The following is a 27,427-nucleotide window of genomic DNA, read 5'->3' as shown; positions in this document are numbered from 1 at the left end:
TAATTTTAAAAACTATTTAGTAAAGATAAGTGATTTTATTTGTTGTCATTGTAATTATAATTGATATAAAAAAGTTATTTTTTATCACAATTAACCTAGAAAGTCACATTTTTACACTTTTCATAGTCATTTGAGATTGTTTTTCTTTATTATTTTATGAATTTCAGATAGAATCAGAAATTTATTATTTTTTAAAAATAAATTAATTACACATCACAAATTGAATGTTTGGTGCAATTCGTGCTATTTGGTACCAAATAGCATTGCTGCAAAATTAATGCTAGTCCAAATAAGAATATGGTAGATCGATGATATTTCCATCGTCATCATAACACTAAAATTGGCACGGTCAAATTTGCGGAATAAACGAATGATTAATACGTACTAATATACAGTTAAGAAGATGCATGTGCTTTCTAATAAAACACCTTAAATTTTAGTTAGTGATAGTACTACCTTGCTGATAATATTCGTCTTTTCTGTTCCTCTCTGTTTCTATCCATTAATGCAGTTGTGTCATCACCAAAACTAGTATTGTTTTTATTTGAGTAAATAAGTATTTTGGTTTCTGACTTTTGACTTTTTTTGTAAATTAGTCTATATCTTTGTATATATTTTACAAAATAGTCGATTTAAAAGTAACGTCGTTAGTGAGGTACATTGTTGACAATTTTAATGTCGCATAAACTATTCAATGTGACAAATTATCCAAGATCACGTAAACTGAACTTTAATGCAAAATTTTAAAAATTATCAAATATTTTCTTCTTCACTTGCTTCTTCTTCCTCAAATTAAGGTTTCTAAAGACAGTCCTCCAATGATAACTTAATGTCATCAGTTTCAATCTTTTTAAGAACTAATATGATGTCACTTTCAGAGCCAATTTAATGACATAACATTGAAAGCGTAGTATGATGCATTCATAAAAGGGAGAGTTAACCTATTAACGCCTAATTTTTTAGAGGACTAAAATGGTTATTTTGCTCTTGATAGAAAAAATAAAATAAAAATCAGAACATGTAAGGTGGACCTTTTTATGTTTTGTTTTATGAGATTTTGAAGTCTACTTTTGGTAATTATTAGTATATAATTGGTTTCCAATTTTCCATTGTCTATTTTCCGTGGTTGTGATATCAATTGTTATAGCATTGCTTCATTTGCTGTATTCTCTTCTCAGCAGTATCCAAGAGCATCAGAAGAGCATGTTTAAGTGAGAACTTTGCACTCTGGACTGTATATATGTTCAGTCTGAATTTTGCAAAGCCAAACAAACTCCTATGAAATCAAAAGTCAAAAGAATCTAAGCATGGGGCCGTTGTTGTACATGGGTTTACCTTTTCCCGCAGAACCCTAGAAAATTGCACCTTCTTCCTCGAAGCCATTTAAGCTTCCCCATGGAACTCACAGCACCAACATATCCATTCCCAGCACTGCCAAAGGTAACAACAAGCCATGCTTCTTCATTTCCTGCTACAATGCTACTACTTTAGTACTTTGCTGATGCTTCCTTCATTATCACCAAAAAACAATATTAAAAAAATGAAACTTTCAGGCGGTGGCAATCATTTGCTCAAAACCCATAAGCTAAATTCAGGGGTTTCTCCTTCACACTACATTTAACTTAATTTTTAAATGGTTTTTATCCTAATTTATCATAATTTTTCAATTCAATCCAAAGACTTGTTATATGGGTTTGTTTACATGAATAAAGACTTGTAATATAGACATATGATTAACAATGAAAATTGAATTTTAATAATAAGGACTTATTTACATAACGAATGTAAAAATATGAATTATTTTTTACATTTTAAAAAAATAGAGACTAATTTATAAAATGAGCCAAAAGTTAGAGATCAAAATGTCTATATATTCATTTTTATTTGCTTAAAACTTGACTTTATTTATTTGCTGACCAATAAAGATTAGGAGTTTAAATACACGAGGTTTGCAAAAGCATCATCCATCCTTGGCTTAATCATTGTTGAAACTTGTAAGTATTAACCCATAAAACAAAAGGCCCAATTCAAAGTTATTGTCACAAATAAAACGTAAAGTAGCACGGATAAACAAATTAGTAAAAATATAAATCGCCAATTTATTTCCTAAAATATGACTTGCTGCCACTTTTTATCCTTAAATTTAACAAAATTAAAGAAGTCTCAGAAATGATAATTCATTTTATCTACATTCACTATTTTTAATAATTTTAGTTTCTGAACATATGTGAATATCATTATTAAGGAACATGTTACATATAACTTTATTCAAATTAAAATATTTGACGAATTACCATTTCGATAACTCTTTTTGACGAATGCAATTTTAGCAATTGATTGCATCACTTCAAAGAGATTTTAAAAGATACAAAAATATTCACTTATTATCTAAGTAGGAGTAAAATACTAAAATAGGAATAGAAGAAAGGTCCCACCCACACCGTCTATTTCCATAGGTTTGTGGGGATAAGAGAAAGAGAGGGTTGAGCTGAATGCAAACGACGTCAACAAAAATATAAGTAATTGGACACCTTAAGAATATTTGTCTATCTTTGATTTAAAAAATATTGAAGAATAATAAATTGGATAAATGTAAAAAAAATCTTATAACTTATTAAATTTAGTATAATTTTTTCTAATATTCAATAAAAATAAAAATACAATATTATTTTTAATTTTTAATTTTTTATTATCTCACATCTTTTCATTATAACATATGATAAATTATTAGTAGTTTACTTATGTATTTTATTAATTTATTTTAAATTATTTTTTAATTTATAATATGATACTTATGAGATATAGTTAAAAATATATCAACATAATTAATAAATTATAATTTTTTATAATAATAAATATAAAATAATACTTTAAAATATATCACAGTATTAATAAATTATAAATATTAGTAAATTATGATAATCAATTTTATTAAATGATAAAATAATTTAAAGAAAAATTAAAATCATGCTTGTATCTTTTTCTAATACAAACCAAACATTAAAGTACAAATAACATAATAAAATTTACATTATTTTATCTAATAATCAAAAAAAATAAAATAATTCGTATTATACCTCAACCATGAAACAACATAAAATATAATAGATTTTATCTTGTATTCTTTAGTAAAACAAAGGCACCTAAATCTATAGAATAATAAAATTGTAGAAATAAAAGAAGAAAAGAAATTGTATCTAGCGTTTCCCAATCATTCTTCCCTCCAAACCAAACACCCGCATTCTTTCCTCCCAAGAAAGCGGGTTCAGCCTTTCTCCATTCGTCAACCGCATTTCTTCAACTTCAAGGTCATTCTTCCTCTTCCTTCTTTTTTTTTTTTCTTTCTTTCAAGCTCAAACCAGAGGGATCAAATTTCCGCCGTGTTTATTCCTTGCAATTTTCCCCCCTTTTTCGTCACTCAGGCATTGTAAAATTGTTTTTATTCATATATTGTTATAAAAATAACTTAATGGCATCACGTGATTGTTGTTTTTATATTTTTTGTTAACAGTTTTGTGTCTCATTGGATGATTGATCCAAGGGAGAAGGTGCATGGCATGGGAGGGAGGGGAAGAGAGTTCTTCGTGGTGTTTATGAATTGAAAAAAAAATTAGAGGATATCACCGATCTTTTCTCACCGTGTTCTTCATTTGTTAAAATCATCGGTCAATTTCGTTTTATTTTCAAAATTGTTTCGGTTTGAATGCATGCATCTTAATTTATGGATTTGGAATCTTCTGGCGATTCGGTGAAATGTTGCAAGCACTGTGAATGCGGGTGTAGTGATTGCTCCATGGCAGCTCAATCTTCAGGGAATTGGCTCCGGTCTGTGAAAAGGAAGCACAAGCAGTTGGAACAGGGCGGCCAATTCTCTGCGCCAGGGCCGGATTGCGATCCGGTGGCGCATGTCGAGATTGGGAATGAATGTGATGCATTACGTGAGGCTGTTAGCAGCCAACAGAAATCAATAAAGGATTTGTATGAAGAATTGGAGGAGGAGAGGAATGCGGCCTCCTCGGCCGCGAATGAGACCATGACAATGATATTGAGGTTGCAGAGGGAAAAGGCAGAGCTTCAGCTGGAAGCGCGGCAGTTCAAGAGATTTGTGGAAGAGAGGACATCTCACGATCAGCAGGAGCTTCTTGCATTGGATGAATTGTTGTATAAGAGAGAACAGGCAATTCACTCACTCACGTGTGAGGTGCAGGCTTATAAGCACAGGTTGATGAGTTTTGGCATCACTGAATCGGAGGCAGAAGGTGATCAGTATAAATTTCCCCCTTATGAGTACCCTCCTTTGAGATGTAATGCAATGCATGCTTCAAGTGATGATAATGATGAGATAGACATTGACAAATATGCGTTTGGCGAAACACCTAAGGACCGTTTGAGGAACCTGGAAAGTAGGATATCTCAAATGGAGAGAAGTCCCACTTATAGTCAGATGGATGGGGAATTCAGTGGAAAAAATATTCTAGAGAAGGTGATAGTTGGACAGTCTCCAAGATGGGCTAAACATTCCAGGAAATTTTCCTGTGACTCATCTTCATTGTGCCCTGAGTATATGATTGATTCTCCTAGCTTTAGGAAGATAGATGAGGACCTTTCCAATTTGAAGAAGGTAGACAATGCATCAGAAGCTGGTGATGATATGATTGATAAAGTCTATACAATTGACTCCGAGTTCAAAGCTGGAGCTAGTGTTTACGATGATTATGCAACCACTCCAAGGGATTTTGTTAATCATGCAGATTTTGAAGATCCATATGTGAAGAAGCTTTGCATGAGGCTTCAAGAACTTGAGGCTGATAGGGAATCAATGAGGCAGGCAATCATTTCAATGCGCACTGATAAAGCACAGCTTATTTTGTTGAAGGAAATAGCTCAAGAATTGTGCAAAGAGATGTCACAGCAGAAAAAAATGACAGCGAGATCCTTTATTAGCAGCTTTTCATTCTTGACAGTTTTTAAGGTACTTTAGAAACAACTGGTGTCTGCAAATTATATGATAATATGGACTTGTATCCTACTTAATTTGCCCATTTTTTTTAGCTTAAGGTCCCTTTGATATAATCTCTATTCTTTTCATTCATCTCATGGTTGAAGATTTTGACAGTAGCAGCACTTATGCTATTTCATTTTATTTTTTTTGTTCAGTGGATTGCATCAATTGTTTTCTGGAGAAAGAAAGCTCATCAAATCAAGTAAGCAGTTAGTAGCTTTAGTCTTTATTTAAAAATTTGTGTACCACATCTGGTGGGATGTTGCCTGGTTGTTGAGTTGTTGAAATGTGCAGTCTCAAAAAGTGTGCAAAATCAGGCATAATTCTCACAACCACCTTAGCCAGAAATCATTTAAAGAAAACAATAGTTTTGAATTCAAGTAGTCTCATAAAGCATGCTTGCAAAAGAATGTTGTAATATTGATCCAGTCATTCTATATTTCTGAAGATGTTGTAAAACTGATCTAATGGTTAAATTAAAAACATGAAATGAAGACAAAACGAATGTAGTTTAGGTGCTCTCTTTAGTAAAACACAATGCCGTTTAAGGTTTACGGTTTACGCATCAAGTAAAGCTTATTAGAAGTTTTTTTTTTAGAACTCCCGTATCATTTTCCTGGGGAAAACAACACTTCTCCATTTTTACATTGCTGGTGCCCTGTTCCATAGCTGGAATTGCATCTCAGAAACAATTTGTTTGTCTCATTGGAAGGGGAGTAGAAACTTTTCAACAAGAGCAATAGAAAAATGAGATTAAGCTTGCCAATAATGTGTCACGCTAAACGAGTCAATTGTTGGAGCCTGGAAGGTTTCACAGTTGATACAGAAACACCACTTCAAGTTACCAAAGGCACAAAACACAACATAGGTAGCTCCGCACAAGCTTCTTAAATTTGTAGACTCATGTTCGAGATGTTACCGTAGTGTGCGTTGATTCTCCTATTTTGTCGTTTTTCAATGTGCTAGAGGCCTAGAGCAAAATCCCCAATATAGTTCATTCGCCTTTCTTCTCTTTTCCTTCAAACATCATTCGACGCTCTCTTTCTCTCTCTCTGGTGAAGTGTTCCTGGGTTGAAGGTTGCAAGGGTTTGGCGGTGGCAGTGCACGTCTCAACCTCTCACTCTCAGTATGCAAAGGTACTGCTTTCTGATTACAAGTTAGGATCCGATATGGATTTGTGGTTCTGTTTCGGAGCATCAATTTTTGCCTATAATACGAATAAAAAAAAACAATTCCCTCGCTGCTGCAGTGGTCTCAACTTGCAGGTCGTTGGTGGAGAGGGCGACACTGCAAAGGGAAGAGGGCGACACCAAAACGCAGTGGTCTTACCCTTGGAACCTGTTGCAACTCAAAACGCGATGCGGAGCCTGTTTCAACTGTTTTTTTTTAATAACTTGAATAGATTAAGTGAAATTAAATCTGAACTGGGGAAAAAATTTAATCCACATGTCATGTGTAGATTAAGTAGACTGGAGATCTTCATTTCCTCCCCGCAATGGAGAGGATCCGAACACAAATTTGGCTGTCAGGGCTTTGATGTTCAATGTGTTAAATTAAATATACTTGTAATATATTGTATTAACATAAATATTACTTTCTGGTTTACAAGACCAACATAGATTGTAAAAATCTTTGAATGATTATAAATTAATTTGTCATTAGTTGTACATTGATACAGCCCTCTCAAAGCAGAATTATTATTAAAACAAATTCAATGTGTTGTGTCTATTAATGATGATAATATTTCTTATATGAGTTTAGAGGGTACATATTTCTTAACCCGGGTGGAAAGCTGTTAGGGGATCCTTGAATGATTGTTTGACCATAAATTATTCATCATCTAATTGTTTTTGATTGTAGATATATGTTGGGGCTACCATCTGACAGCGCAGGCTTGCTAATGCTGCTTGACAAGGGACCCCATGTAAGGTCATGGAGATATCTTCAAAGTACACAAGTGGGAGATTAGTTCTCCAATTTTATTTTATTTTATCAATGAGAAAATATCTCCAATTATTGTTTTAGCTTAAGGGTAGGCTCATATGTTGGAGTGGGGGAGCGGAGCATCAACCGAGTCTGAATCACACAATTTTTTTTTTCCTTTAGATTTTTCTCGCCAAAAAGGTGGCATTTTGTGCAGTGTTCTTTTCTTTCTTTTGTATGAAATTAAATGTAATTTGTTGGTTGATTGACGAAAACTTGGACATGACAAGATATTTGAGTCATCTACCCGAGTTTATAATTTGAAAATATATTTTTTAGCACTAAATTAATTACCGTTAATATCATGAAACTGTTTGGGTTATTTGTAATTTTAAAACATTGGGTAACACCAGAACAAAGCAGTTTGGTGTGGTTTTTTCCTTTTTCTCCTATCCCTTTAAGTTATAGAGTGTTTCGAATGTATATGCAGAGTTAACCTGATGAGGAATGACAGTTTAATGGGGGTGCCTAAACTTTTTTTTCTAGACTGGCAAGTAGAGATTATACAAAAGAAATATGAGTACTTTATAGTTTTTATGGTTCTTTTTCTTTTTATGTAGTCTAACATCAGTAGCTCTTCAGATTTATGTTGTGTTTGGTTTATATGCATCTATTGAATTAATTATGATGTGAATATATTTCTCTATATTTAATGTTAATTAATAAAATAGTATTAATTAAAATAATTTATAAAATCAATTATCTTTGCTGGAAAATGAATCAAAAAAATTAAATACATTTTTTTGCATTCTTAAAATATTTTATTTAAATAATTAATTAAAAATTAAGAAAGCAAGTGAAGTAATTTGTAACAAATTGCACACGGACACAAATTAAGAATAAAATAGTAATTTAATATTTATAAAGTGAAATTAATAAAAAAAATCAAACAAAATTAGTTCTTTATTAGTAATTAAATAAAAATTATTTGTTAATATTGATATGTAATTTGCCAAATTAATGAGTATCACACTGAAAAAATAGAGTTTAATATATATAAATTTTTGAATTTACAAGCATGAAAAATTGTATAATTTTAAAATAATTTGATTGTTTAAAGTAATTATAATTTTTTTGATAAATAATTAAAATAGTGGATAAAATACTTTTAATTTGGGTCATAAATATAGTGATGAGAGGTGAAAAAAAATATATACCTATAGGTAAAATTTGCTATGGAATAAAAATATATAATTTAGTGCATGCATGTAGTAAGATTAAAATATATCAATTTTTTCTCTATTTACTTATTAATGGGACATGGGTAGCTATTAAGGTACCCAAACTTACCCGTACCAGTGATTTAAAATTACTTAAATAACTTTAATTATATATAAATTAAGTTAATTTAATATAATATAAATATAAAAATTAAAATTATTTATTTTTAATATAATATATGTTTTAAAAGTGTTTATTTTAATATAATAATATGGTTTAAATTTATTTATTTTAAATTTAATTTATGTTTCATTTTAATTATTTTAATAAATATTCGTGAATATAATATACTTACAGGCATACACACGTGCACGTCAACACATACGCACGCATATGTGATTAGTACGCTAGTACAACAGAAAATGTATCAGGCACATATTACATAATTCAAGATGTGCAACCCCATTCTTCAAAAAAAAAATATGCACCCCTTGTGAGTATAAATCATTAACTTACCACAAGATAAATAGTTATTGGATTAGTGTTGTTTGTGACAAAACTTCGATATGTACATGTTACTGCTAAGAGAAATGTTATATCCGCCCAAGTGTTTAATAAAAAAAGTGACATCCAATTAAATTGTGACAGGCAAGAATCATGCATTAGCTGGAGCAACAAATCATATAAACCATTGGAAGAAAATCTGATTGAATGCATAGCCTTGATTTATAGAATCAAAACAAATATACCATCATTAAGTACTTGAGTTTTTCTTAACACTTACATCAAACATGTCTTAATCCTTGTTCTTCTCCAACAATTGAGCATTGACATTGGATATTACAACAGAAACAAGTACGACAACATCAACATCACGACACGATGTTGCAACAGATTGACTTGTTATGATGCCGCATTGATGACAATTTGACAAGAAGATGTGAATGAACAAAAAATAAATCCATAGATATCGGTCTTAGTTCGAACGTTGCTATCTACCTTTGTGAGGTCCACGAAAAATCTGTTGAGACACTCTTTGTCTTCAATGAACGAAAACAAGATCATCAAAGGCCACTAGTGATATCGAATGATGCATCCTTGAAACGCAGATCAATGCGCAAGAATTATGGAACCGTTCAAAAGCAAAGCGTCGAGGTTTGAAGATGTTTTCCAAGTTTAAGAATGCTACCTATGTGAGGAGAATGCAACCGGTATGCTAGACTCGCTCAGCTTGGATCCGAAGGGGCTACCTGGTGTGGGCGGGTTCATGTAAAGTTCAGTGGAGACGCTACAAATTGCAGGAACTTGCCCTTTCCAGGTTTGAAGATGAAAAAAGAAAGACATTTTAAAAAGTTTAAAATAATTAAAATCTAATTAATAGATGTCATAGTTGAGATGGGTCGATCATTTTTTACGGCTTAACTCCTCCAGATGTTATGACATTTCTCTCTTGCTTAACGGATAGTACATAAAAGAGAGAGAGGAGATATTGTCTTTCAAGGAGAAAGTTTTGAATAGGCACAAAACTACTCATCACATTTAGACACAACCAATTAAAAAATTACACATTATTTAAAATATTTTCTCTCTCGAATCCATCCCATCTCTTTCACGCATTCAAACTCCACACAACAGAAAACGTGTGTGTTTAATGTTAGCAACAACACTAAAATTCCCAAATTAATTTTGATATTATCTTAATCAAAACTAATCAATGTCCCCATCACAGTGTTCAAATTCACATATGCAACAATTTTTCTTGTGCGTGGCTCAACTAGTTGTGTTTGATTTTTTAGCCAATGGTGAATGCTATTAGGGCATGGTACACAAAGAAATATTTTTTTGGTCAACAAATCAAAGATTGTATTAACAAAATTGAACTAGGAGTACCTACAAAGATTGTATTAATAAAGGTATTGTTTGATGTTGAACCAATGAATGATTTAAATTTGATACTGTTTATCTGATGTTGTGAGGGCATTGGGTCTGATTTTTTAACTTTCAATGCTTTTATGGTAGAAGTAAGAGGTAGGAGAGTCTGAGAGAGAGAAAAGAAAAAAGAGTAAATATTTTTTTATTTAATTTTAAACAATGTATATATAGTTTTTTAATTTGTTGGGTTTAAATGTGATTTATTAGATTTGTACTTATAAAAAAATTTCTCTACTGCTAATTAGATAGTAAATAGAGAGAGGTACGGTCTTGGTCTTTTAGAGATCAGTCATTTTAAGTGTGCATGAGATTATTTTATTTTTATTCTTTATAAAATACACTAGTAATATCCATGTATGGATAGTTTGTTCTCTGCTTACGGCTGTTTCTTGTTTCTAATTGCTGGTGGTTTAGAAGAATTAAATTTTAAGAACACCACTCATTCTATCTAATGTAAATTTTTAAGAATTTAATAATTAAAAAGAAAAATGATTTAGAAATCTATTTGAAGATTTAAATATAGTTCAGGAACTTAACGTCTTGATTAAAAATACTCGTTTATAAATCAAAACGCGTTAACGTCTTTTGCTTAAAAAATAATCTCTTTCAGCCGTTAAAACAGTACCTAACTTGTAAAAAGGATTTGAAAAACCTCAAGATAAAGATAGTACTATTTTGTTTTAAAAGTTTATCTGAATGTAGAGATTCGTCTTATAATCTTCTTTTTTTTTTCTTGAAATAAGATTCCTCTTGTAATCAATAAACTTTAACAACACTTGGGGATAATTCTTTTTAACTTCCAGGTTGAGTTTCATATCACGGAGCAATAATCATAGAACATTTAGGAAAAATCTGAACAGATTAATCAATTATTACAATTCAGTTTTTTTAATTTTTGAAATGAAAGGGTAGCAAAGAATTACAAGTGTGTGATTGTACTTGCTTAAAACATGATGATGTTGCATTTGACGTAGTCTTTAATCTAAAACATGAATTCCTAAAGCTCACGAGTTGAAAGGGAGTTACCGTATATTATATCATATGAGAGCATCATTGACACTTGTATTGCCCAAAAAAAAGTGAATTTAATTAGAATAAAATGATAATGCAAAATATTTTTTACTAAATCATTTAATATTTTTTTATAGTAAAACTGTAGATTTTTTTTGTAATAATTACTGTAAAATTATATATAGAGTGGTTTTTAATTACTTAATAATATAAAATATTTACACTAAAATTAAACTCATTATTTATTTAAATTTAAAAATACTTAACAATAACTAATTTTTACATTTCTCTTCATTTTGTTTTTGAAGAGCATATCTCTTGACGTTTATATTTTTGATAGAAAAAGGCTTCTTAAAAAAAAGGCTTCATATTTGTTCTCTTAACCATCCATTAGTAGTTAGTTTTGTTGACAACAACTCCTTTTAATTTTTTTATTCCCTTAGCTTTTATGAGGATTTAAAAGTATTAAACGTGTGTTGTTCTGGTATAAAGAATTCCCAAGGAGAACAATATTGCTTCCTTGTAAATTCACCTTAGACTTTTAGATATTATTAGTCCATCCCAAATTTGAGATTGAGAGTATACTGTCATGTCTTATTTTTTAGTGACGGGCTGTTTCTTGGCCGATGCCACATAAATCATGTTAAAAATTACTACGTGTTTTTAAATTTAAAATACATTAGTTAATGATAATATTAATTATATTTGTTAAAAATAAAGTATCGCAGCAAATGTATTTATTATAATAATAAATATTTTATTTCATTAGAAACAAATAAATTTATTTTACGACTTCATACTTAAATTAGAGATCGATCCATAGTTTAAACCACTTGTATCAGTAACTTTTGATAGATAAAAATAAATTAAATACATAATCTAAAACTCATTTAGCTTTTCAAAATATCTTTTGTTTTCAGTTTTCAATATCAAGATATTTAATATTATCAATATTATTTTCTAATTAAATTTAACATTTTATCATCTCATTAATCACTATCGAATTCAATTTTAACATTTACATATCTTATAAGTGAGTTTAATGATTATATACTATTTTACATTTTTATTGAATTACAAATTATTATTTTTATAATTTTTAAGATAATTTTATAAAAATCACTTAATTTACCATAAATTATGAATTGTGATTCAACTAGAGTGTAAACAGTGTATCATGATATTTTTTTATCAAGTTGTAATTGTAATTCATAATAAACTAAGTAATCAAGAGTTAGAAATATACCTCCTCTAAAAAAAAGTTAGAAATATAGCTAAGTTTGTGACTTTGTCCTAATTTATAATTTATTTTATTTTTTTACCTTAAGGACCCATTGCTTGGGTTTTTGGGTTTTGGACTTTTGGTAGGCTTGGCCGCATAGTCACATCAGATATTGAAACCAAACCAGAACGAAAAACCTCGCCGTCGACACGATGCGGAGCTTCAGGATGAGAAACTTGTTGTCCCGTGTCAAAAAGAAAACCATCAAAAACAGAAACAGAAGTTGCATTTCCATTACAAAAGAGTTAGCACATCTAGTGGAACAAGAAGAAGAAGAAGAAGAAGTTAATGAAGAAGGTTTCAACATCAAAAGCTCTGCCCCATCACACACTCACGGTGTTCAACCCTTGGGGAATCTCTATCTGAACACAAGTTCCACCAACTCCAGAGACACTGGCTTAGGTAATCTTCACACCCTTTCGGATGAGCTTGTTCTCGACATTCTCGGGTTTTTGGATTCTACTTCCTTAGGGGTTTTAGCCTCTGTGAGCAAGTCTTTCTATGTGTTCACCAACCATGAACCCCTTTGGAGGAATCTCGTGTTGGAGAATCTTCTCGGTGGGTTTCAGTACAAAGGGTCTTGGAAATCCACTTATGTTTCTGCTTGTTACCCTTCATTTGATAACTTCGCTGTTGCTCTTGGGGGTTTCAAAGTTAGAGACTTTTACTCGGATTATCTCTTCCAGAGTTGGCTCTGTGCTAACCTCGAAATGAAGCCTGAGTGGTTGGAGAGGGATAATGTGGTTCGGAAGAGAGGAATTTCGGTCGAGGAGTTTGTGTTGAATTTTGAAGAGCCTAATAAGCCGGTGCTGTTGGAAGGGTGTATTGATAATTGGGGTGCTTTGAGGAATTGGGATAGGGATTATTTGGTGAGGTTGTGTGGTGATGTTAAGTTTTCAGTTGGGCCAGTGGAGATGAAGCTTGGAGAGTATTTTGGGTACTCGGATCAGGTTAGAGAGGAAAGGCCTTTGTATTTGTTTGATCCTAAGTTTGCTGAGAAAGTTCCAAAATTGGGTGATGAATATGAAGTTCCGGTGTACTTTAGGGAGGACTTGTTTGGTGTTTTGGGCAATGAGAGGCCGGACTACAGGTGGGTTATTATTGGACCTGCTGGGTCTGGATCTTCCTTCCATGTTGATCCGAATTCAACTTCGGCTTGGAATGCAGTGATCAAGGGGTCCAAGAAATGGATTTTGTTTCCTCCTGATGTGATTCCGCCTGGCGTTCATCCTAGTCCTGATGGTGCGGATGTGGCATCTCCTGTTTCAATAATTGAATGGTTCATGAACTTCTATGGCGCCACCAAAAATTGGAACAAGAAACCAATTGAGTGCGTATGTAAAGCTGGAGAGGTGATCTTTGTGCCTAGTGGATGGTGGCATTTGGTGATCAATCTGGAGGAATCTATAGCCATAACCCAAAACTATGTCAGTAGGTGAGGTTCTTCATTGATTTCTGTAGATTTCCGAAGTTTGATTAATGAAATACTAATTTTTGAGCAGCTTTGCAGTGACAGTGGATTTTCAATCCATTGAAACTAAACTAATTGTTTTTAATGAGTTTTTAAGCTAATGACTGTGGAGAGCTTGATAAAGCTATGACTAACCTCATTGACTGTTTCTGGATGGACCGGTGCTGGACTGCTGGTCCTTTTTTCCTTAATTGTAGTTTGATATATGTTTTGCTTTTGAATGGTATGATGGATTGACTAGTCTGTTTTTGTTCTGTTGAGTAATCAAGTGCCTCATTTTAGTTGTAATATGACACCAAAACCTGAGAATCTTCAAGGAAGTAGATATTTTGATAGAAATATTTTCTCGGAATACTCATTATTTGTTTGTTGTTGATGTTAAAATATCCATTGGCTACTCAGAATTTGGCCTGTTAGAGTATCAGTATCACCATTTGTGTTAGACATTTGAAAAAAAAAATTAGACTCATTTTGCTGTTGTGAAGGGTCTGTAGATGGTTATTGCCTGGTTTGTAATAGAACGAAGGTTAATTATTGATCTCTGCTCATTTTAAGTTGAGGTGGGCTATTGCAGTTTGCATGACCTATGCTTTATGTTTGGAGATGAGGGTGAGTGAAGAATTATCATATGTATGCCCTAACCTAAGTAGGGACTTATTAGATGCTGGATTAAGTCACCTATGAAAACATCTGATTTTTAAATAGATGAATTTATTATTTAAACTATTATAGCGTGTGATCTTTCCATGTGGAATGTGTCTTCCATATAATCATTAATAAGCAGATGAGTGAAATGTGCATCTTGACAACAATAGGATGATTGCATTTGTTCTTAATAACCTGAAATCCTGAATACTTAATGAAATTCCTGAAATGAACTCATATATAAATACTAAATTACTAATAATTTGATTATATTTCAAATTTAGATTCAGCGTTGTATTTTGCATGTGCAAATGATAATCTAATATCAAATGTTGGTGGGCATTTGTTGCAGGAGAAATTTGATAAATGTATTGGATTTTTTGAAAAGTCCAAATGCTAGCACACTGGTATCTGGAACAAGGGATCGACTGAATTTGTACGATAAGTTTAAGAATGCTATCGAGGCTTATTTTCCTGGAGAAATTGATGAATTGACTCGGAAAGAAGAAGAGAGAAAGATCCAGCAAAGGAAACTTTCCTTCTGGGATTCTGTCGCGGATACTAATGCGGGAGCTTTCAAGTTCTCTTTCTAGAGAGTTTCTCGGCGACAACTGATGTTGCTGATCCACATTGCGGGAAGATGCTATGCTTCAAATTTTGACATTTTGATTAGTTTTCTATTGATTGTATTTGTACTCTTTGTACTCCTTTTTAAATGCTATAAATGTCATGACAAGCTTCCATTTTTAAGCTCCCTGTTGTTAATTATCCAAAGTGCAAAACAAAGGATTCCTACTAAAGATATGTACTTGATGGAGGGTGTCCTTAGAAATGTGACGGAGAGAGCAAAATTATTTGGTGATGAATAACTCAACTTGCATTCCCTGGACACAAGATCCTCTTTAGATAAGTTTTTGTATAAGCACTAATAGAAGTTGAAAATAAGAGAGAAAAAGGAATTAAGTTTCTAAGATTTAATTTGCTCATGCAAAGTTGAAATAAATATCTACCAACAAAAAATAAGAGTAACGATTCTTAAATAAAGATTGATAGAGGTAGTAAAAATCGAACTCATTATATAAGGACGTTGTTCGAATCTCATTGTTTGTTAATGATTTGCAAGTACCAGTATTTTTTGAGCCAACTCACCAAAACTTTTGGTACGAAAAAATAAAATAGAAATAATGTCTTGATTCTGACTTATGATATTTTGTTGTTGCATTATGGTGTTTTTTTGACGGAAACATGAGCATCACCAGTGGTAGCAACTCAATCCTGAAAACGCTGAGGTTGAAGAATCCCAAGCTTGTACTGTTAGAGTGTTGTTCCAATGCTAGGGACCTCAAAATCATCCATGCCCACATGCTAAGAACCCACCTTTTCTTCGACGTGTTTGCAGCCAGTCGCCTCATTGCTTTCTGCATAGACTCAACCACCAACTTGCTGCATTACGCCATAAGGGTCGCGTCCCAAATCCAAAATCCCAATCTCTTCATCTACAATGCACTCATACGTGGGTGTTCCACAAGTGAAAACCCTGAAAACTCCTTTCACTATTATATCAAAGCTCTACGCTTTGGTCTATTACCTGATAATATCACCCACCCTTTTTTGGTTAAGGCATGTGCCCAGCTTGAGAATGCACCTATGGGCATGCAAACACATGGACAAGCCATTAAGCATGGATTTGAACAAGATTTTTACGTTCAAAACTCTCTTGTTCATATGTATGCCTCTGTTGGGGACATAAATGCTGCGAGGAGTGTTTTTCAGAGGATGTGTCGGTTTGATGTGGTGTCATGGACTTGCATGATTGCGGGGTATCACCGATGTGGGGATGCTAAATCTGCACGTGAACTGTTTGATAGAATGCCGGAGAGGAATTTGGTGACGTGGAGCACGATGATTAGCGGTTATGCCCGGAACAATTGTTTTGAGAAAGCGGTTGAGACGTTTGAGGCTCTTCAGGCAGAAGGGGTGGTTGCTAATGAGACTGTGATGGTGGGAGTGATATCTTCTTGTGCTCATTTGGGGGCTCTTGCAATGGGGGAGAAAGCTCACGAGTATGTGATGAGGAATAAGTTGAGTTTGAATCTGATTCTTGGGACAGCTGTGGTTGATATGTATGCAAGATGTGGGAATGTTGAGAAAGCTGTTATGGTTTTTGAGCAACTGCCAGAAAAAGATGTCCTTTGTTGGACAGCTTTGATTGCTGGATTGGCCATGCATGGTTATGCAGAGAAAGCACTTTGGTATTTTTCAGAAATGGCAAAAAAGGGGTTTGTTCCTAGAGACATTACGTTTACTGCAGTGTTGACAGCTTGCAGCCATGCAGGAATGGTTGAAAGGGGTTTGGAAATATTCGAAAGCATGAAACGTGATCATGGGGTGGAGCCGAGACTGGAGCACTATGGATGTATGGTTGATCTTCTTGGTCGTGCAGGAAAGTTGAGAAAGGCGGAGAAGTTTGTTCTTAAAATGCCTGTGAAGCCAAATGCTCCAATATGGAGAGCATTGCTAGGAGCTTGCAGGATTCACAAGAATGTGGAAGTTGGGGAAAGGGTGGGGAAGATTTTGTTAGAGATGCAACCAGAATATAGTGGTCATTATGTGCTACTCTCCAACATATATGCTCGTGCAAATAAGTGGAAAGATGTTACTGTCATGAGGCAAATGATGAAGGACAAAGGAGTAAGAAAACCACCTGGGTATAGTCTCATTGAGATAGATGGAAAAGTTCATGAATTTACAATTGGAGATAAAACACACCCGGAAATAGAGAAAATAGAAAGAATATGGGAAGATATAATACTCCCAAAAATAAAACTAGCTGGCTATGTTGGAAATACAGCTGAGACAATGTTTGACATTGATGAAGAGGAAAAGGAAGGTGCCCTTCACAGGCATAGTGAGAAGCTGGCCATTGCATATGGAATTATGAAGATTCGGGCTCCTACACCAATTCGGATTGTTAAAAATTTGCGTGTCTGTGAAGATTGTCACACAGCTACCAAGTTGATTTCAAAGGTTTTCGAAGTGGAGTTGATTGTGAGAGATCGAAACCGATTCCATCATTTTAAAGAAGGCACGTGTTCTTGTATGGATTACTGGTGAAACAACAATGTGACTAAATACAGATTAGAGCTATGTTTAGGATATAGGGTAATTCGGATAGGATTGATCGATGATCTCAATAATTCAAATCAAATGATTAAGTATGTTCAAATTATTAAAGCTGAATTAAAACTAATTCGATTATTCGATAAGCTTTTATTTAATTTTTTAGCTTTAGTATTTAAAACATCTCTATTTTAAACGTTTTTTGTTGTTGTAACAGTTTTATAAGATGTTTATTATTTAACTTTTTATTGTTTATATTAATTAAGAATATAGAAAAAAAAATTATATGCACTAACACTAGACGGCGTCGAATTTTTTGTATAATTAAACAAAAATTATACTTGGTATTAAAAATAAACATACACAGTTTGTGATTAAATGATTATAAAAAATGTATTACCGGTGCATTTAAATTAAATTAAAAAACATCAATACCAGTAAGTGATTTAATTGTCTAAGATTATTGAAATAAATAATTTTTTGGTTTATAATGATACAAGATTTAAAATTTGATGAAAAAATATCTCAATGAAAACCAAACAGGATAATCTTTTTACTTTAATTTAGTGACCAATAATTAATTTAAACTTTACTTTGACTTTAAACTTAAACCAAACCAACTCCTCGACACCTTTATATCCAGATGCATGACAAATGAAGATAGCCTAGACAAGTGAATAAAGGACTCTTAAGAATGAACTTTAAAGAAGCCAGTTTGTGCACTTTCTCAGTTATTGTCCTAACGTATATAGTGGTCCATGTGCCTCTGCACAGCACGATATCATCAATGGTCACAAATATAGAAATTTGCATTGTTAAGAGTTTACTTGGTTAATTATATATATGTTCTTGAGTTCGAAACTTAGAAAATACTTATAAACAGATGTCAAGTTCTGTTCAGGCAACTTGCCATAAAAAATAAACGCAATTCAAGGAAGAAAAATATCCCGTAATTACATATCCAATGCCAAGGCCCAAAGGCACAATGAGTTCGACAGTTCGTAATTGATTTGTTTCCCCTCACAAGGTGGTCATAGTTTTGTAATCTTGAATGAAATTCTCAATGCACCAATTGATGGAATTAGCAACTCGCAATTGACATGGATATTACATATTCTTGGTTGCCAACATGTTCCTCTAGTTTTTGGATTTACAAATGCAACATTCCTAGATTTTAATTTTCTGGAGGGTCAAGGGACGGGTAGGCATTTAAATAAATTAGCCATCAAAGTGATGAATATAAGTTACTTGTTTATATAAGATTGTACAGGGGATAGCGATGCTGTATAAGATTCATCACTGTACCTTACGCCTTTTAATGAACATGAACACAGTCGAGAAGAGACTACAACTTCTGGAATGCCAAACGTACTTCCTTGGTCTTGTAAGCTTTCACTGCCGGCAGCTTTAGATTCCGACTTCTCACAAGTTGATTTTAAGGCAACATTCAAGCCAATTGAGCTAGGTTCCGTCACAAAACTGTAAGCCATATGAAAAACATAACACCATTTAGGTTTAAAACAAATATGTATGGTACAACTAGTTTTAACTAGATAATGTGCAGCAAAAATTCATAATATATCAGTATAAACGTTCATGAAATTCTACTTATTAGATTAGATAGAGCTCACTGTGACTCAGAACAATCGGCGAGTTACTATGAGAAATTGAGAAAAGGAAAGGAAAGAAATGTTTTCTCAAACCAACATCGCCTAATTGTTCGTAATATAAATTCCTTAGATCGACATATACCCAAGTTTTCTCATTCACATATTAGAAAGCTTCGTTACCAGAGCTCAACCAGAAACAATATGGCTCCAAAAACCCACTAGTCATAGGTCCACATTCATCACAAGGGGTGTTCATATAATATAATCATATTAAACAATTTTATTAAATTTAACCATAACCATATTTAACCAGTTTTACGATAACAGGTCGATTAAAGCTGGTTATAAAACTTCCATTTTATTTGATAACCAGTTAGAATTTGATTATTTGTTTTGCTGAAATGGTTAGACAACCATTAACCAAGTCAAGCTCCTGTGTCCAAACAACCAACCCCAATCATAGCAGTCAGGGCTCTGCTTCACTTGTTTTCAAAACCATGGTTCATTACCAAGCAGTGTTCCTCTAAAGTTAAATCCAGGTTACTTGAATTTGCATGTATACCCATTTTCTCACTCATTAACCTCCAACACATGGCTTGCATTCCAACAAGGTCAGAGAGAGTGAGTCTTGACCATAACCCTAATTGTCTGGGCAGGCTACAGATGAACTAAAAGTAGCTGTATTGGCCACATGAAATTATCCTATCTAAACAGCTCAAATTTAACACGGCAAAAAGTATCACCAAACAAAGGCTATTCATACCTTGCCACAAAGCTTCTTCCTTCAGAGGCCATCAATGCACATATACCACAAATAATCCAAGGTGGAAGAAGTGCATCCTTAATTTCAATGGTACAAAGGCTATCTGATGATCCTTGTGCTGACTCAACATCTTTCCATATAGACCCATTAGAAGAAGCAGCAATGTCTTCAGCTCTTCTAGTCTCCACGCATTTAATCTGACAAACAGAAGTATAGATATTCCAATGATTTAAAATAGCTAGCAGTAGAAAAAAAATTATTGCAGCTTTAAACAAACTGTACAAAGAAATTTCAATTTTCAAGCTATGGGTTCCTCTGCATGTTTTTCAGTAAAATAACAATACATTATTGATAGTAGACCAAATGCACAGATTTCAAAAACTAAGCAACTAGTAACAATAACATTGACCACATAAGAAACTCTATTGTGGAAACACTATTAGTATTACTTGCCCAAGTAACTTGTTAGAGGAATGGTAGGATAGATCAATAATCAACTTAAATTGACATACGTCAGGAGAAGACAAAGCAGAATTTTGAAATGGCACAGGAGAGCACAAGACAGGTACATCCACACTAGACAGTGAGGTCAAGAGAAATCTGCAGAGTGAAGAAAAAAACATTAGTCAGCAGCATGATTGAAAATATAAGGGTAAACATCAAATAAGTCTGATTTAATTTAGGCTAATGAAAGTGACTGATGATCTTCCTATAAGCATTGTTTAGCTTTTGTCATAGTGAAGCTTGTCAAAATATTTTTTTCCAGTAAACTTCACACTCAAGTTTACAAATAAGCTCTCATTTGATTAGAACTTATAGAATAAATGCTTAGTTAATTTGTTTACCAAAACACGCCATAAGTCTGAATTACAAAACCTGGAAAAGAAGCTATAAAGAAATTAAAAGGTCAGTCACCTGTAATTTAGTAAAAAGTCATATAAAGCATGTACATTGTTGTTGCCACTAAAAACCAGCAAAGATTCTGGGCTATTATCAACATCAGATAATGACCTTAATCGCCGAGTCTGTTATTTCAAATAACAAGCACCGATTAATATAAATGATGCACAGGGAAAAAAAAGCATTCGAATTAATTGATAGACAAACTCACAGAACACCATAATATACACAAAAGAGACAGCCAATTATTAACATGAAGTGCAAGACAATAACCAATTCAAATAACTTTTGCACGCATCTTATTAATGAAAACTTATCCATCAACTAGTTGAGTTTAAGTTAGATATACATGTAAAACTTAATTCTTTTAGTAATGTAAGAAGACATAGTTAGAGAATAGAGTAATAACATTTTACACACAATTCTGAATTAAACACCAAATAGTTCAATTAATGCTAACTAGGAGCCAACAGTAACAGAGAAGTATAGTTTCAATATTCAGTACAAATTTATCAATAGAATCACAAAGAGATAAGCACGCTATGTCAAGGAATTGATCATTCAGAGATAAATACAAACATCATTTGGAAAAACAAGCACTATATAAATAACATATAGATACAAACCTGTCCTAAGTTTTGCTTCTCTATCTCTGACAACTCAACTAGATCCTCAGTTGAAACTTGTTCTACTTTCGAATGGCCAAGAGGCATAGAGAAACAGAGATCCTAATAAAGGGTATACAACCAAAAATAAAGCTCAGAGTTCATCTACAAAACAAATATTATAATAACAACAACAACAATAATAATAATATAAAGAAGCTCAGCAAAACAAGCAGGCTAGAGTAAAGCCTTAAAATAACATGAGTAAGTTTATGGAAAATTACATTTCGTTTAGTTAAAAATGTCAGCAGTCAAAGTCTTAGAATAAGTATAGCCCTTGTTGAGTTGTTACTCGTTATACTGATATACTCCTTGTCATGATATACTTGAAGAACACAAATTATTGGGAAGTGGCAACTACAATGAGTCTACTACTCTTTGACAAAAACCTAGTAAGAGAAAACAAATAAAATGCCTTATACCTACTACACTTTCACAGACAATTTCCTAGAAACTACAAAATATATCATAAATGAGCTACAAATAATACATGAGTACAGCTTACATGCTCTCTTAACAATGATCTTAACCCTTGGGTTGACTGAGAGATATAAGCATTGCATGAACATTTGGATTTCCCAGAGATGTCGCCACCAGTGAACATCACCACAAACTGGGCAGTGCTAACTAGAAAACAAAAGGAAGAAATTGATGCATAATGAAGTTGGAAGGTTCAAATAATAGAAAAATAAAGTCTGCATCAATAATAGAAAAATAAATTTATGCAGAAACAAATTAAATTGCATCTCACAAGCAAACACATAAAATCCAGAAGAATAGAAAATGCAATGTAAAAAAGGCATCATATACACATTTTTATAATTATTACAACACTATCTGACAAAAGAAAATGAAGGTATTGTGTAATTACCATAAAAAAGGCCACAAATGTTCTTTCGAAGCATGTAATAGAGGTCCCGGAAGGATTCTTCCCAAGCTACTTGTCTTTTCCTTAAGAACTCCAATTCTATCGCATGAAAAGATGGGGAAAAGTGCTTAAGGAAAATAGAGAAAGGAAAAGCACAAAGAAGAAACCATAAATGGGAACTGCTTGACAACCTCCATCTGATGTTGATGAGCTCAAGACGGAAATTAGAGAAGGTGGTAGAATGGATTGAGGATACATCCATGACTGTAAAACTTTAAAGCCCTCGGAACCTCTCATATTTTGATTCGTGAAATAACTATGCTGGAAGGTTAACTGAGGCATGGTACCACGCATAAGTGACCTATGTATCATGAAATTTGGAAGTCAAAATAACCTTCGAAAAAAGATAACAATGGACAACAAGGATTTGACACCAAAGTAAGCAAGAAATGAAAAATCCAAACAAATCTCATAAATAGGTGCTGCAACTACATAAGATGTAGATAAACAGAAGAGACTGGTTACCCATTCAAGGTATCAAAATCTATGCAAAACAAACTATATACAGACAAAACAGATTTTACAATAGAAACATGAAAAATTAACATGGTTACTACTTACTAAGATAGAAAAAGGAATTATATAAGCAACTTGTTATTGAGAGCATGAAAAATATTTCAGTCATACTATACAGCATGCATGGTAAATACGTTAGTTCCATCAACTCCCATATTATTACATCAAAGGTCAATATTTTTATTCTGAATTTCTGAAATAACATAAAACTGGACTCCCATCATATAGCTCAAACTGACCACTATGATTAAAATGTTTTAATAGCCAGTGCATCTAATACTGACTGCAATCCAGTTGAATTGGCTTAACAACATTTGGTAAATAATTCATAAGACTCTATATCAACATTGAGCATAAAATCAAATAATCTTTATAAAAACTATAAAAAAAAAAAAAAGCATTAAGGAAACCTAAAACACCTCATCTTTTCAATATATAAACTATGAATCCCAGTGTAAAAAGCTTTTTAATTCAGTCCATTGCCATCCTATTCCTACCAGGCTTGATGCCAATGCACTAGTCCATCTTATGCACTCATTACTTACCAATTCACAGAAGAGGAGGATACAATTCGCATACTGGTTTTTAGACTAAGATCCAAAGGGACCTTCTTGCCAGGTAAAAGGAATTCAGATAAGAAATTTCCTGTAACAGTTGTCAAATCTTTGTGTCCTTCAGCCAAATCAGCAGCCGTGTCATTAGCATTAGATGGTTCAAGTGCAGATAGTCCTCTTAATGCTTTTCCCTATAATTTATTATTATCAATATTAATAGCCAAATTATGAGGATCTAAAATGTAAGTAAACACATAAGAAAATGTCAGACACTGTCATTGTATACCAGGTCAATAGCAGCTGTGCCACAAGAATTATCAGCAGCTGATGAAAGCTCAGAAACACTACGAAATTTTCCTTGGCTGCACTTTTGAAATGTTTGGCAAGATTGTAATACACTATCTTTGCTGACCTCACTAGAAGTAACAGAATTCTCCAAGCTGACAACAAATTTGGAACAAGATCAGCATTGGGAAAACTTAACTATGGGATCAAGCAAACATATAAAATATGAAGCAAACCATGAATTTCCTTGCTGTCCCTTGGCCTCCAATGTTGAAAAAACTGAAAAATTCTTCAGATTACTAGTTTGCCCCAAAGATGGATTTTCCTGAGTGTAGTAACAAATATCAACAACATTAACATCTTGGGATCAATGATTTAATGAAGATGCCAACTGAATAAACTAAATGAGTCATAAATTGGGCAAAAACATAATAACCTTTGCATTTTCCTTTCCAGATGCAATTTTGAACCTGGGCTTTTTGGCAGCAAATACTTCATCAACCCGTGTGTCTGTGTATCTAGGGGGCTTCCATAACCTTGTTTTTTTAAATCCATTGTCCACCTCAGTGGTCCTGCAAACATAAATCAAGCAAGTTCTAAGCAAATTATGAAACAATAAATTGAAAGGGAAGCAGAATCTTACTTCGTAGGATCAGCCAAGGTGGATTGAGATTCATCAGTAAGGTCCACATTACTTGCCCGCTTCAACAACTCTCCCTGTCAAGAATGTACAGAGAGAAAATTAAAATTTTACCTCCACCACATTTAAATACTAGTTGTTCATATGGAAAGAAAGAATTTACTATTCATTTATCAGATTGAAACTGAGCTATGGCTATGAGAATTGGGGGGCATCAGATTACAAACTCCATTTCAATTGAAATGAGCATAGACAATAGTAATACTAAATGACAAATAATAAGGATGCAACTCATCACAAACAATTAGTCTACATAGTTCACTCCCAAATCATAATCCCAGGGAATATTTTACTTCAAACAGCTTGAGAGCATGTGCCTAGTCAAGCAAAAAGCACATATAGCAACTAATCCTTGGAGTGGTGAGAATCAAATTATATGTCACAAATGTATAACAATAAGAGCATAAATCACGAACTAGGATAACCGAAGCATTTTCCATTATAACCACACATATCGAGAGCTAAATTGAGGTCGTGAGCTTGGGAACTTACCCTAAGTTCTGACGGTGTCTTCTTTCTAACCAAAGATCCACTTTTCAAAGGTCCTGAACCAATTCGATGAGAGCTCGGAGGCACAGAACTCGGTTTAGCCACTTCTGCCATGCCTCGTTCCGTCGCGCGTACTTTACCAATCAAAACACGCCATTGAGATTGATCTGCAAGTGCAGATTCCGTTAGCGAGAAAGGATTTGCAATGGAATTCAGAAATCGCACAATCAGAGAACAGGATAAATGTGCTACTAATTATGAGCGCGAGGGAGTGTAGATTGATGGCTTAGGTTTTGAAATTAGAATAGAATAAATGCGAATCGGAAGCAGGAGGGAAGAGAAGAGACCGAATCGTGTGGTGGAAGATTCATTCAACGGCGAACGGTGTCGTATCGGTTTTCGCCGCAGCAGAGGGTGAGGGAAGAGAGAGCGAGCGAGCGAGCGAAGCGGGACCTAGTGGAATTGTCAAAATGTTTCGTTTCATTTTTATGTGCGTTTACATTTTAAAACGAAAAATTTTGATTTCCCTCCTGTTTGTGGCGCCGTTACGGCACCGTTCGGGACCGTTTGTACTTTTGGATTTTTTGTTGGGCTGGCCTGCTGCCTGCTGGGGACTTCGGTCCAGGGCTTTCATGCTTCCACCTAAATAATAAATTTTAGTTGGTGGACCCCACTCTGAAATATTCCTTAACTCCTTTGTTGTGGAAAGATGAGGCTAAATTATATTTTTGATTTGTCTAATTTTTCTAATTCATGAATTTAAATTCTTTAAAAAAGTTTTAAGGCATTTAATTCCTCTAGTATTAAAATTTCTCAATTTTGGTTAAACCGTTAAATTTGATACATTGGCTGTTAAATGAGATAATGTTGACTCAATTAGTGATTTAATCAAGACTAATTGTGATTATTAAAGTTAATTAAAAGATTAAAAAATTAATTAATTTTAATAAAACATTACAACCTTAAGCAAGTCTTTTCTTTCACTATTTTGACCAGGGACAACATTGGAAGCCATGGTTGAACACTTTTGAAGCTTTGTTCCATGTTTTCGTCATCTTCAACCCCTTGGACCCCTTCGACTCGTTCTTCCTCTTCGACCCAACAGAGAACTCATTTTGAACCCTAACTCACTCTTCTCTTCTTTTGTTTATTGACGAACCCTAACCCATTTCGTGTTTTTCTACTTAGTTTATGGAAAACAATAGAGCCTTAGGTAGCTTTCTAGACCCCTAAGAAGGTGTTGTGTGTTTGTGAATGTAATGTAGAAGTTTCGTTGGTAATGGCATGGACTGAGGATAACCCGAGGAGAAGGTTTTTTGGTTGTGGGCTATACAAGGTATGCAACACTACATTGTGTTTTTTTGGTTGTTCTTTGGATTTTGTTGTAATGGGTTTGCTAAGGATAAGGATGTAACTGGTTCATTTTTTGTTGTTTTACATGTATCGGATAGAAGAGGATGTAACTTTTTTTTTATTGGTAAGATCTTGAAATGAATATTCATGAGAAGAGAGTTATTCTTGGATTGCTTAAAAAATGAGCTAATGATAAAGATGAATGAGATGGAAGCAACCATGAAGATGGAGAAAACAAGTTTGAATGAAAGGAAAAAATAGAGAGAAATTGTTAGCCATTGGACTAATTTTGTCTTAAAAGTTTTGTAAATTTGTTTTTTGTTGTAGTAGCTAGCAAGCGATATGTTGTAAGTGTTAGGGTTATTTAAACATGAATGTAAGATGACAAGCTTGTACAAGAGGTTTTGATTATCAATGAAATTGGTTCCTTATTTTGGTATGATCAAGTGTACATCCTTTTGATTAATTGTATCCGTTTTAATACTTCCTTAATTTGTTTAATTGACAAAAATAATTGTATTTATAAAAAAAGGTATTTATCATTGATACCAAGATCAACAAAGTATTGTCTAATAGAAACCCACAATAGGTACCAACTAACTGGTCTCGGTTTCTTAGTGTTGGTTTCGATTTCTTAATCTAAATACATAAGAACCATAATACAAAAAAAAATCTTAGTATTGGTTTGAGTTTCTTGTTATAGATGATCCAACTTGAGACTGTTGTGTTGGTAGGGCAAATTTTGAAACATTGTATGATAGTGGTCCAGTTGCATATGACACTTGGCTTGATGGTGGTGCAAATGGTGTTGGAACAAAGGCAACTAAAGATGTTTCACCTGAACTTGAGGTTGGAACAGGGGCAGATGTTGCTGCATTTTTTTATTTCTCCACCAAAATTAGAATTCATCAGATAAACAATTACCATAACAAAAACCAAATAGTTGAACTTCAAACCTTGTTTCCAACTTTTTCTTGTTGGGTTGGTTTTCTCTTCAAATTCTGTATGTTAATTTTATATCAACGAGTAACTTGCTAACAACTAATTTGAACTAAGT

General features: G+C 33.3%; 4 protein-coding genes across 7 annotated transcripts; 3 read left to right on the top strand and 1 right to left on the bottom strand.

Annotated features, from left to right (window-relative positions):
- Positions 1–3,209: 3,209 nt before the first annotated feature.
- On the top strand, positions 3,210–7,200 carry LOC100797605 (myosin-binding protein 7). 4 transcript variants are annotated; one of them, XR_001386401.2, is made up of 4 exons: positions 3,210–3,308; positions 3,512–4,972; positions 5,158–6,138; positions 6,863–7,200. XR_001386401.2 is itself a non-coding variant. In XM_006604613.3 (4 exons), the coding sequence occupies exons 2-4, from the start codon at positions 3,722–3,724 to the stop codon at positions 6,969–6,971; spliced, it is 1,407 nt and encodes a 468-aa protein (XP_006604676.1). In that variant the 5' UTR covers positions 3,210–3,308; positions 3,512–3,721; the 3' UTR covers positions 6,972–7,200. The 4 variants fall into 4 exon arrangements, 2 of the variants coding, with proteins under 2 accessions (XP_006604676.1, XP_040868624.1); XR_001386402.3 differs by lacking the exon at positions 6,863–7,200 and adding an exon at positions 6,252–6,812; XM_006604613.3 differs by having other exon boundaries at positions 5,158–5,204.
- A 5,242-nt stretch (positions 7,201–12,442) lies between these two features.
- LOC100782241 (F-box protein At5g06550) lies at positions 12,443–15,237 on the top strand. The gene is made up of 2 exons (XM_003554447.5): positions 12,443–13,806; positions 14,840–15,237. The coding sequence occupies exons 1-2, from the start codon at positions 12,524–12,526 to the stop codon at positions 15,078–15,080; spliced, it is 1,524 nt and encodes a 507-aa protein (XP_003554495.1). The 5' UTR covers positions 12,443–12,523; the 3' UTR covers positions 15,081–15,237.
- A 358-nt stretch (positions 15,238–15,595) lies between these two features.
- On the top strand, positions 15,596–17,719 carry LOC100797063 (pentatricopeptide repeat-containing protein At5g06540). Its single transcript, XM_003553582.4, has one exon. The coding sequence runs from the start codon at positions 15,733–15,735 to the stop codon at positions 17,599–17,601; it is 1,869 nt and encodes a 622-aa protein (XP_003553630.1). The 5' UTR covers positions 15,596–15,732; the 3' UTR covers positions 17,602–17,719.
- Positions 17,720–18,659: 940 nt separating this feature from the next.
- Positions 18,660–25,521, bottom strand: LOC100796531 (protein downstream neighbor of Son). The gene is made up of 15 exons (XM_006604611.3): positions 25,365–25,521; positions 25,021–25,184; positions 24,472–24,545; positions 24,265–24,400; positions 24,065–24,153; positions 23,830–23,983; positions 23,535–23,734; positions 22,605–22,774; positions 22,417–22,512; positions 22,051–22,172; positions 21,507–21,608; positions 20,896–21,005; positions 20,493–20,580; positions 19,981–20,177; positions 18,660–19,086 (listed from the first exon to the last, which is right to left on the bottom strand). Exons 2-15 carry the CDS (start codon positions 25,129–25,131, stop codon positions 18,852–18,854), a joined length of 1,884 nt encoding a protein of 627 aa, XP_006604674.1. The 5' UTR covers positions 25,132–25,184; positions 25,365–25,521; the 3' UTR covers positions 18,660–18,851.
- Positions 25,522–27,427: the final 1,906 nt, after the last annotated feature.

Source organism: Glycine max, chromosome 19, assembly GCF_000004515.6.
Source record: "Glycine max cultivar Williams 82 chromosome 19, Glycine_max_v4.0, whole genome shotgun sequence".
Classification (NCBI taxonomy): domain Eukaryota; kingdom Viridiplantae; phylum Streptophyta; class Magnoliopsida; order Fabales; family Fabaceae; genus Glycine; species Glycine max.
Note: the sequence above shows the minus strand (reverse complement) of the source record. Positions and strands in the feature narration are given on the sequence as shown.